The 12355-nt window shown below is 41.8% G+C and overlaps 1 protein-coding gene across 5 annotated transcripts in view; it reads left to right on the forward strand.

The window, feature by feature from the left end:
* CAMK1D (calcium/calmodulin dependent protein kinase ID) overlaps nucleotides 1-12355 on the forward strand; it is a 398121-nt gene that overhangs the window by 244493 nt on the left and 141273 nt on the right. For all 5 annotated transcript variants that reach the window (XM_084784034.1, XM_084784032.1, XM_084784033.1 and 2 more), the window contains exon 3: nucleotides 8145-8219. In XM_084784034.1, coding sequence (XP_084640160.1) covers nucleotides 8145-8219 — 75 coding nt within the window. The remainder of the gene's footprint in view (nucleotides 1-8144; nucleotides 8220-12355) is intronic.

The following is a 12355-nucleotide window of genomic DNA, read 5'->3' on the forward strand; positions in this document are numbered from 1 at the left end:
CTAAACTCTTTATAGTTTGTTTTCACAGTTTCCTTCTTCCTTCAGGTCAATGGATCATGATGGGATGAAAAAAGAAATAACCAGTTACTGAACATTCTTTTCTTTCTTTCTTTCTCTCTCTGTGTGTGTGCGTGTGTGTGTGTGGTGTGTGTGTGTGTGTGTGTGTGTGTGTGTGTGTGTGTGTGTGTGTGTTTTACATCCTTCATTTATCAAAGAATTCAGCATCTGTGGATTCCTGGACTGTCAGAAACTAGGCTGGAGGGAAAAATACTAATATCAGTACGTGGGAGAATGTGTGCAAAGCACGAGTGTCCTCTGGTCCTGATGTTCTCTCCAGCTTGAGGGATTTGGAACAGGGCCTGTGTGTACATTTGGCACTATGGGTTTTTTTTTCTGAATTAATTTTAAAATGTTCTCTTGGCTTCTTCTGGATTTATTTTTCTTTTTTGGCTTGGCTTGGCTTGGCTTTTAGTTACAGCATGGACAGACATCTGTTTCAATACCCATGTGCTGTTTTCCCATTCAACTTTTCTCTCTCTGCATGGGCCCACCACCCTCTTTCCATTTCTTATGCCAATTGTTTTTTTGTTTTGTTTTGTTTTGTTTTTCTAGATACGGTTTCTCTGTGTAACTCTGCCTGCCCAAGACTCAATTTGTAGACCAGGCTGTCACAGAGATCTGCCTGCTTCTGTCTCCCTGAGTGCTGGGATTACAGGTGTGCACCACTGCACCCAGCTGAGGTTATGGAGACTTTAATGGAGATTGCATAAATTTCATTTACCCTCAGCACGTTAATGGGTCATCTTGTGCTTACTGTGGGCATCATAGGTTAGTGATGAAAATTAAGCGAAGTTCTTTTTAACACCTAGACTTGCTTCAGCTATATTATCATCTTTAAATTATGCACATTTCTGAGCAGTTTGTTGTTCTCCAGAGGACATATCTCATGAGTGTATGGCCCCCTTGGCCATGTTTTGGGAAAGCTGAATATTGAAGTAATAGGAGGTTAGCCATGCAAGCTGGAAGGACCACAGCCTCCACATAGACCGTCACTGCATCTCCATCCTTTTCCCTGTGCACTTTCTCTCAATTTTGGGGGAGAAAGCAGAGATGAGCACATGAAAATTTGTTTGTGATTTTTATTTTGGGCTTTGCTCTAGTCTTTCTTTTTGTGAACACATCTTCTATGTTTTTCTTTGACCCATTGAGATTTCATCAGTTGGGAGGTTTACAACCAAGTACCTTGAGAGCACTCATTAAGCTGAGGTAGTTCAGCAAATACCTGCACTCTCAGAGTGGACATTGTATTGTTAATGAGAGTGATACCTCCAATTTAGGTATCATAATCTTATGCAGATAACTCTGGATTTATATTCTCTTATCAGCGGTTCTCAACCTTCCTAATACTCTGACCCTTTAACACAGTTCCTCATGTTATGGTGACCTCCAACCATAAAATTATTTTATCGCTACTTCAATCTGTCACTTTGCTACTGTAATGAATTGTAACACAGATGTCTGATATGCATGATATCTGATATGTGATCCCAAAGGGGTCACGATCAACAGGTTGAGAGCTGCTGTCTTAGATGTATTTGTTATAACTTGGTGTCCTATTTTGCTTTCTGTTGCTGTGATTAAAACCATGAGCAAAGCAACTTTGGGAGGAAAAGGGTTTATTTGGCTTAGGTGCCTGATCTTAGTCCATTATGAAAAGAAGTCAGGGAAGGAAATCAAGGCAGGATCTGGGAGGCAGGCATGAAAACAGAGGCTGTGGAGGAATGTTGGTTATGTGGCTCCTTCAGCTCTGTGTGTGTGTGTGTGTGTGTGTGTGTGTGTGTGTGTGTGTGTGTGTGTGTGTGTTAATACCACCTAGGACCACGTCTTCAGTTGGCTGGTCCTTCCCATTTCTGTCATTAATCAAGAAAATGTTCCACAGACTTGCCTACAGGCCAAGTGTAATGGAGGCATTTTTTTTTCCACTCGAGATTTCATCTTCCCAACTTGTATCAAATTTGACAAAAAACTAGCCAGCACACTTAGTTGATACCAAATTATGTAGATAGCTTTAACATGGGCTCTGTTGTAAGAATAAACTTGGATCAGATCCCAACAGTGATAATTATGACTTATCGCCTTGAATACTTGACCTCCAAGATGTTTGGTTCCCCTTTTAAAATTGAGAAAAATAATGTCTGCTCTGTAAAGTGGCTACAGACCATCTCAGTCAGGTATAGGTCCTTGGGAAAGGGGGGTTCTCGAAGTGTCGGTGGGCAGAAGGTAGGCAAGTGACAAATATAAACAAACCCAGATGTGCTGTTTGAATCTGACTAATTTTGGAGACAGGCAAGCCAGGTTTTATACACATTTTAAAACGGAGGTGTTTTCTCATGGTTACATTTTTTTCCATACAGTTCAAAATACAGGATACAGTGTAATAATGTTGTCATCAACCTTGAACAATCATTCATAAGTCATTAGATTGGTATCAGTGCATGTGCCCTTTTTATCAAAAGTCAATGTTCTCTCGTTATGCCTAACATCTGTGAGTCAAGACAGTTTGTTTTCTTAGCTCATCTGCCACTATCTGGAGTTTTACTCAAACACTTTATTTGTAAGTCATAATATGAACTATTCACTGGTGACTAATTCTTAGCCATGTTTTTATTAACAAGTGGAGTAGAACTTAGTGGTAAACTTGACTGAATGACCCTTGGCTGCAGTTTCAAGTTAAAGGTCACCTAGCAAAACAGTTATGTCTGAAAAGTCCTTTGATAAGAAAGTAAAAACAAAGGCAGAATGTTCCAAAACAATGAGAAGAAAGAGAAAACAGGGGGCTGCAATTAGTTACTCCTGGCAGGGACATTAGATATATTTCCAGGAGGCTCTCCCTTGGGTAGGGGTCATTGCCTCTGGCTCTGTACTAATGTTTGTCACACAGACTTCACTGGAGGGGTTGTGACATAAAGGTGTTGTTAATATTAAAAGAAATATTTGAAAATTCTAGGGTGCTGTAAGTGAATGGTAGGTTCCTACTTAGCATGCTGGATGCCCCAAGTTCAACTCTCAGCCTCAACAAAAACCGACACAACTTAGTAACATCTTGACATATACGTGAGGCTCAACAAATGTTGAAATAAAACAGCTCGGTAAGTAGGCTTGAAAGAAAAGGATGAAATTGGTTAGTTGCTAAATTTAGGTTTCTTTTGTCCCAGGGACTCAGGAAATTGCACTTTTTACAAAAGAATCACAACTGAGATGTTTAGGAAAACAGTATCAGGGACGGTGTCAGAGTTTGTAAACATAAAACAGTAGATTCTGAGATGTGCAGACCAAGAAGCTGGACTTCAATGCACAGTAACGTTCTGGAATAGAAAATTAAGCAGATGGTTTGTGATCGTTTAGTAAAGACTGTAGTGGTTGCTAAGAACTAACGTGGGTTTACTAGGAACAAAATCTTCCCAAACACCCCGCTTCTCTCTTAAATAGTCTTGTGTGGCTCATAGCATGGGGAAATGTCATTTCAGCAAAGTGTCTGATTGTCTCGTGGATAGATGGGTCAGATTTGGGCTCCATGACAGTACTCGGGAGTTTGTAGTCAAACGTCCATCAAAGCCAGTTGATGAATGTCAGTTATCATGGTGGGGGTCTCTTGTGGAATACAACTTCCCCACCCAAAGTTTTAGGTAGGAATTTCAAAAAGGGTGCTGAGTGGGTGCATATGAAATAAGCAAACGGCCCACAGCTGGTAAGAGTAGTAAGCACAAGAGATACATGAATGCCATGGTTACCTACAGTGCTGTGTGGATCCCCAGAAGATTGAATTCAACAAGGTGTAGGACTAGAGCTATAGCTCAGTGACAGAGCCTAATATGCTCAAGACCCTGAGTTCAATCCCCAGAGGGGTCCAAACTATGGCAACATCAACAAAGCAAGTGTGGTACTTTGAATGTAGCTGCCCCGCCTCCTAAGCCCATGGGAAATAACACTATGAGGAGGTGTAGCCTTGTTGGAGGAAGTGTGTCACTGTGGAGGCGGGCTTTGAGATCTCATATATGCTCAAGCCGCCCCCAGTGGGACAGTCTCTACCTTCTGTCTGTGGATCAAGATGTAGAACTTTCAGCTACCTCTCCAGCACCATGTCTGCCTGCATGCCACCAGTGAACTAAACCTCTGGAACTGTAAGCCAGCCCCCCAGTCTTTTCCTCAAGACAAGGTTTCTCTGTGTAGCCTTGGCTGTCCTGGACTGGCTTCATAGACCAGGCCAGCCTCAAACTCACAGAGATCCGAGTGCTGGGATTAGAGGTACACCACCACACCTGGCTTAAATATTTTTCTTAATAAGAGTTGCCTTGGCCATGGTGTCTCTTCACAGCTGTAAAACCCTAAGACAACAAGCAAAAAAGTAAAAGATGAAAACCTTAAGTTCAAAAGCTCAGGTAAGAAAGGAAATCTGATTTGGTAAAAATGCAAGTAAAAATGAGTAGGTGGCTTAATGGACTCTGAGCTTGTTTTCAATTCATTCAACAAATATCTTTTAAATATACTCTCTGCCATACCCTTCTTTAGCATTAGGGAGATAGTAGTGGCCGAAATCATTAAGATTCCCGACCTACACAGAACTTACCTTCTTATGTGTGAACACTTCATTCAGTTGATGAAAACAAGAACCTTACACGGCCACTTATTTGCATATGCATAATACCTGGCTCATGCTGAGGGGCAGCATCACTATTATTTAATGCTCTGCTCTTGATAACTGTGTTTCACACCTGGGTCGTTACTTTTGCTTGAATAACGTAGTCTGGTCAAATGAAGGCCACTAGAGCGATACGAGACATAGCAACCATATTGTAAGATAGCTGGTGAAAGACAGATGGGTCAGCGACAAAAAGAAAAGACTAGGAGGAGGCATTGTGAGTCTCACCGCTCTGCATGGAAGACGTTGTCGTTTTAATCTCTGAGGCGCCTAGAAGTAATGATCAATGACACAAGCACTGATTTCTAGTGAATATCGGACTCCTGGGAGGCTTCGTAACTGTAGCCTGAGTCTAAGGGGGGGGGGCTGCGTCTTCTCTTGTCCACCACTAAGTTCCTAAATGACCAAGGGAATGGAATGAAGCGTTTGTGGCACACACCCTGCTCTAGCCTCAGAAGTGCATGGATATTTGTCTGGTAGTTTTGTAAAGATAATCTATACATTTTTAAAATGCTAAACTTAATCTGTCTCTATGATAAGGAGTCTGAGGGGGGAATAAGTGATTAGAAGTAGACGTAGGAGACCAGAATGTTTTCTTTTGCTTTGTTCTAACAGCTCCAAGCTAATTAAGCCACCTTTCTTTAGAGACGTTGACGAGGCCATTTTAGGATTTACTTGGAATCACTCAAGTGTGCTTTTTCAAGCATTAACCATTGCAAGTCATCCTCCATCATTTTCTTGAGATCTTTGCCACGGTTGTAACCCACACAGGACACAGCTTTTTGTAACCTTACACGCAATCCCTGCGTTTGCCATTTAATGCCTGCTTGTTCGCTTGTTCATGGCTTGCTCCAGTGAGATGAGCCTTTCCCTCTTTCTTTTCTTTCTTTCTTTTTATTTTATTTTATTTTTTTGTATTTTTCCAAATACTTAACAGAAACCCAGTGAGGGACAGATCGCTTCATTGCTGGACTCCTCCAGACACTAGTTGACAGGGAGAGTTAATGAAACAGTATATTCTCAGACATTTTCATTTTGGTTTGTCCCTACCATCTGCGGTTCCTCTCTGGGATGCTCCAATGGATAAAAAATAAATAAAATAATAATAATAATAATAATTTCCTGTCAACACTCAATGAAGACACAAAGGGTTCTCTAGCCCACATCCAAGTCAGACATGGTGGCCTTTGTCACAGCCTTCCATGTTGGGTAGGCTTTGTACCCAGTTCCATGCTTTGTACACAGTTGAGTCTTTGTATGCAGTGATGTGGTTATTAACTGTTGAGTGTCTGAACTCTTGGGTTCTAACATCCTTCTTGGTTCAACTTGCAAAGATTGTCAGAACCATAGGTGCCAGTCTTTAAATCTGGGTGTGATAAGGTTTAGTACATGAAAATATGAGGCTCCTGAGGACACTTGCATTCCATATGAATAACAACGCAATATCTGGAACATATTTATACTTTTAAGTGTGCGTTACTTTCTAGAGATTGGCAGTAACTGTCACTTAGTATTCTGTTTAGCAGACCTCCCTGTGGTCCCATTCATCTCAATTACCTGTAAATCTAGACCCTGACAGCCCAAATTAATGTGACTAAGTTAAAATATTTATACCCTTGTAAAGGAAAAATGTACATGATACACACTTTCCTTGATCATATTCTCTCACGTATAGCCAATAAGGACAATTCCACAAATATCTAAGATGTTGACAGTCCCCATTTAAACACCAAAGTTGTTTCTCTGGTGGCATGGTTTATTTGATATACTTTTGTAATTTATTGCTGATACTATTTTGCCTCACTTGTACAGTGGTTATTACTGACAGACAGATAGGTAGGTGGCCTGCACAGGAGGCCAGTGGAATGTGAATTTAGTGTAATCGTTTTAGCTCCCACAAACAACCAGGTTAGCTCATAAGAGCAGGAGAAATCATAGCAAAGCATTGCTAATTATGCTCTGTTCTTCTAACTCGAATCAAGAGAACTCTCTTGTTTATTCCACCTTTTCACTTTCTTTTTGCAGAGGGAGCCATCTGATACTTGGGGGGAGGGGGTGGATCCCTTCACTTTCACAAACTACATATGGAATGGTGCTTCTTGCTGCTTGGTGGCAATGACCTTTAAATAACACCCATGCATTCATTCAGCAAATATTTATTAAACAGGTCTGTTGTAGGCACAAGGGGGAAACAAACAAGTTGTGTGGCTCTACTTTCAAGGGGCTCACAAGAATCTGCATGTTCCATCTTGTCTTTGAATGGTTCATCGGGGATGTCAACAAAAGGCATGTGATAAGAGCTAATTAGCTCAACGAGGAAGAAATGACTCTCCCCTCGTATGCATTAAAAAAATATTGAGCCTGACATTCTGAGTAGAAACTTCTCTTCATGGATAGTTCAGTTTCAGAGCCAGAAAGAATCCGCTTCCTTTTTCTGGGCTGCCTTCGCTCTCCCACTTTGATGCTCACTGTGGTCCTTACCCCATACCATCTGCACCCTTAGTGAGAAATAAAGACACTGAGTCCTCACCTTGGACCCACTAGATCAACACCTGCCATGTCACCAGATTCCCCAGGAGAGTCATTTATGCACAGAAATTTGAAAATTACTGATCTAATCCCATTTCCTCTTGGGTCTATTTAGGTATACACATTGTCTGATGGGTTTTAAAATACAGATTGCTGGGCTCCACCCCAGTTTTGTACTACCCAATCAGAGCCTGAGAATTTGCATTTGTGCCAAACTCCCAGAAGATTCAGGGGCTGCCAGTTGAGACTGTGCTTGTAATCCACTAATACCAGGGATTACCAGGAGAAGGAGGAAATAAGAAATCTAACGATCCAGATGGAGATGACTTGAACGTGTGTTGCTTTTAAAATCTGAGATGAGATTAGGTTTACTAGCCACTGGTTAGTTCACTTTGGAAACTGAGTTTGCTGGTGGGATACATGTCAACTCCAGGGAGGGTGGTCAGGCTGGTTTTCCCTTGCCTACACTGGGTTCATGGACATCACCACGAAACTGTTGCCTGGAGTATATTGGCTGTCAGGAGGGTTAGACCCACGCAGGGGCAGCTGCTTGCACCAGTCTGCAGTCCCTGCATTGAGACAGAAGAAAGGAGTTGCGTTCCACCCAGGATGTCCAGTCATTTGATGTAGGGCTATGTGAGGAAGTACGGTGCTGGGAAATTTGATCCGTGGCAACAGCATTCAATCCAGCGCTACCAACTGTGGGTCTCAAAGGCCTTAGGGGTGATGAAGGAAGGGGATTGAGAGAGGGTAATAAATTGAGGAATATGTCTGAGACAAGGTGGTAGAGAGTTCTCGACGTCTTATCAAGGACTTGGGATTCTATGACGTAACTTTTTTTTCCCCCCTGTCGGGACCTTGTTTTCAAGGATAGTTTTCCTTACCATTGTGTGTTTGTTTTGTGTCTCACTTTTAGGATCAAGCATGAAAACATTGTTGCCCTGGAGGACATTTACGAGAGCCCCAATCACCTGTACCTGGTCATGCAACTGTAAGCATCTTGGTGGATGAGGGCTGAGGGGTGTGAACCCCAGTACCTAACTAAACGAATGAATGTTGTGAGGCAACAAGTGATGATGAGGTCTGTGGGGCACCAGAGAGCAAAGATGGCCCCCATGCGGAGCACATGGGCATCTTCAGACCTGAGCAGGCCCATTCTGTGACTATTGAATGCTCACAGTTGGCCTCCATGCTACTGTTACACTGGGTCTCTTTGGCTGTCTCCTGTGCCAGGGCTAAATGTTGCCTAAAGACACTTCAGTGGGCCCAGTGCGAGGAACACTTTGCTCTCATTTCTAGGAGAGACTCCCACCCCTGTCTTCATTTCCAGGGATGCTGGGGGAGGAGAGCAGATGGCAGCAGTGTGCTCTGCCCCTTCCCTTCTCTCCGTCTGGTGGATAGATGCAGTCACTTGTGACTGAACTGGGGATTCATAACAGGCACCAAAAAAAAAAAAGTATTACTAGAGTCAGATGGTGACATTGCCACCTCCATTAGATTGTCTCTGTAATCTGCAAACACCTAGGATTTCCAAGACAGGGAGGAAGCGGGAATATCCGATAGAGATGACTTGTAAAAAAAAAAAATTGTTTTAATGCAAGGTGAAATTATCTTTCTCACTATGCAAATGCTTCACTTTAAGTGTGTGATTGTCAGGAGCAACCCATTCTGTATTTACTAATGTTAGGCCATCTCCATGACTGTTAGGGTCCAAGAATAGCCACACACTGACCATACGAACAGCACACTCAGGCTGATGGAAGTTTATTTGAATGCTGAACAAGAACTGACTGGTCCTGGGCACAGCCTGTAAATACCAACTGTGACATTGGTAGCAAGAACTCACCAGTCAGGGCCATGGTCCAAACTCAGGAATCAGACCATGGCAGCAGTCTGCTTCTAAGGCAGGCTTTTTATAAGAAAAACTGTAACTACATAACAACCAGGTAACAAAATCATAACCAGGTAACAACCATCAAAACCCTAACCTGGTAATAAGCAGCTAACAAAATAGCAACCAGGTAGCAAGCAGGCATCCAGGTGTAGGAAGCAACACTACCTAGACAAAGCATTTCTAGCTGACTTTTAATTTGATTGGTTTTACAATTAGGGGACTTTACAGAGTGTCCAGGTAACAAAGTATACAAAGTTTGAGAAATGAAACCATAGAGGCATAACCATTGGAAAGCAGAGCCTGAAAACATAAACTAATCTCACCTTATAATCAAGATGGACACTAAAAAACAAAACAGCTACAATTATGCTATGTTAAAGGCTGAAGCAGGTCTCAACGCACCTGCAGAGGTTATTGCTAGGACACCACATTACTGAGTCCTATAATTTAGAGGGCTGTTGTTGAAGATCAAAATATATACAATGAATTTGATTGGTTATTAATGATGATCAGACATTGAATTGCCAAAGATGTGCTTCAAAGAACTGATGGTTAGGTGAGGCTAATAGATTGGTTTTCATGTGTTGTTCTCCTTATGGATGCTTGAATGGCTTTATTTCCTGGAGGCCATTTTGCTACAAAGAAATGTCTATCAGTCCATTTCTTTGTTATTTCATTACTTTTAAAATACTCTCATAGGTGATGGTATTTTGGGTAAATAATTTAGAAGTGTCCCATTTGGAAGCATCCGGTTTGACTTACCCTCACACTGACAATAAATCAGATGAAGAGGCTGTTTTACTGCTTGGTTTAGGGTGCACGGTTGGTCCAGTTACCCTTTCTTAGTTCCTTGCCCTGTTAGTTGTATATATCACACATTTCTGTTTGTTTTTTCTTTCTTATCAAGTAATGACTCTCCCCAGATTTAGAGACAGTCGCTAAAACTGCTTGTGACTTGCTTTGTGTACTGTCTACTCTTTAAATATAAATGAGTCATTTGCAAATATTGTATGCCAGTAGGAAGACTATAACATTTTGGTGATGAGCAAAGGCCCCATAAAATGTTGGTTGTGTATTGAACTGCTTAGCTTTCTTTTCATTTTTTATTTTAAATTGGTAAAGCAAAATAACTAATACTAGAGCCAGAACCCAAAGGTCTGTGCATTTATTTACTTCAGGTTTGGGTGTGTAGAAATGCACCACGTATCACTTGAAGAACCCCAGAGATGGAAATCTCACCTGTGCCACCAACTAGCTAGGTGAATTTGGGCAGATGACTGACACCTTACTCAAGACCAGTTTCTATAACGAACAAAGGAGAAGATGTCAGCGTTTGCTTTAGAGATGGGGTGGGGGATGTGTGGGAAATGAATGGGTCCTGGGTACATGCAGTTTCTTTGTGGACATCTGTATCATTTCATCCAGATGCCTCTGCAGATGCTCTTCAGCTTTTAAGGAGATGGCGTTTGAATAGACTTCAGTGTTGGTTCCTCCAACAGCCTGGCTGTGTGCTTACCAGCAGAAGCGTATATAGGGAGGAGTGGGATGAGAAGAGCCAAGTGTCTAGAACAGACTTGATCTTAGGCCAAAGCTTGGAGAGCCTTGGCACTCCTTGGCATAGGCACTCTGTGCTTCTCCAATGAGAACTTCTCTTGCTTGCTACTGTAGGAAGCTTCATTAATGTGGATCACACTTATGGAGATTTCTTAGTATCTCAGAGAGATACTAATGTAGAGAGAAACCAAGTAACCTGGCAGGAACTCTGGGTAGATTTGCTAGGGGAAGCAATCACAAAAGCCTGATTTAAAGGTGATGGATGTTTGAATTACCTGAAGAACAAAGCTGTGTATCTGCATTGCTAAGCAGCTGGGTGTGCCAATTACAGCATGTGAGCGTGTGCCCATTCATGTTTCCTTGGTTTTCATTACTCTTTTAGTTTTATTGAAGTGCAGATCACATGGAATATATTGCATTTAGTTGAACTGGACATCTAAGGGATGACCATAACACCCACCCTCTCTGATCCCCCAAAGCTGCCTTCCCTGTGTCCCTTTCAAACCCTTCCTTTACTAACCCCTGGTCCAATCAATGACTTACTTTTCACTAGAGGGTTTTTATTATCTTCTAAAATACAGAAATGGAGTAATATAGTATGTATTCATTTGTGTCTGACTTAATTCACTCATAGGGATATCCCATATTCAAGGCCTTTGTTGAAGGAAACTTTGGTTTTCTCAATTGCTTTGATAGCTTTGTCAAAAATCGATTGCCTGGGACAGCAAGATGGGCCAGCAGGGAAAGTGCTTGGTGCCAAGCCTGACAACTTGAGTTCAGTCCTTGGGTCCTACATGGAGGAAAGAGAGAATCAACCTGATGAGTTATCTTCTGAACTCCTGAACAAGTGTGCTAATGGCACGTGTAGCATACAGACACACAGACACATACACACACATATGATACATGTTTTATAATAAATATAATATATGTGTAAATATAAATATTTATAAAATATTACCTCATATTTCTGTACTCATCAATCTGTTCTATGAAGTAGAACTTTGGAAGTTTAGTTTTAAATATCAAGTATATTTTAAGGTGATACTGAATGTCTTGAAATAGCTTTTGTTTTTAAGGCTTTATACAACAGCGCACATCTGTAGTCCCAGTGTTTCTACTGCCAGGTGAGAGATGGAGACAGGAGAATTTCAGGAAGCTTGTGGTCCAGCTAACCTGGCATACGCCTGCCCCAAAATGGAAGTCAAGAGCCAACACCAGAGGGTGTCTTCTGATCTTGACACATGTAGCATGGCATGCACACACCCACACTCATGTGCACGTGGGTGTATTACACACAAACTGCAATACACTTAAACAAACAAAAGAATGTATTGGAAATACTTTTGTGGAAAAGAAATAGATTGTATTGCTACTGTGTCTTACTGCCTTTCCAGGAAGGCTTTAGTTTCCATACATGGGTACCTCCTCAGTCCCTTTCTCCAGCCTAGAACTACTTCGCAATTTCACTTTGCTGTGCAGTAAGAACCATTCAAAATCCCCTCAAAATCTCCTCCTGGTGTCTGTCTCATCTTAACAAATGGCAGATCCCTTCTTCCAGTTTCTTGGACTCAAAATCTACAGTCACTCTACCCTCATCTTTCTCACCCAACAAACTCACCCACCCAGTGTCACCAACTACATAGCATCACGGCTATCACCGGGGCCCTGGGACCTGT

The sequence above is a fragment of the Acomys minous genome, assembly GCF_964271855.1.
Source record: "Acomys minous genome assembly, chromosome: 5".
NCBI lineage: Eukaryota > Metazoa > Chordata > Mammalia > Rodentia > Muridae > Acomys > Acomys minous.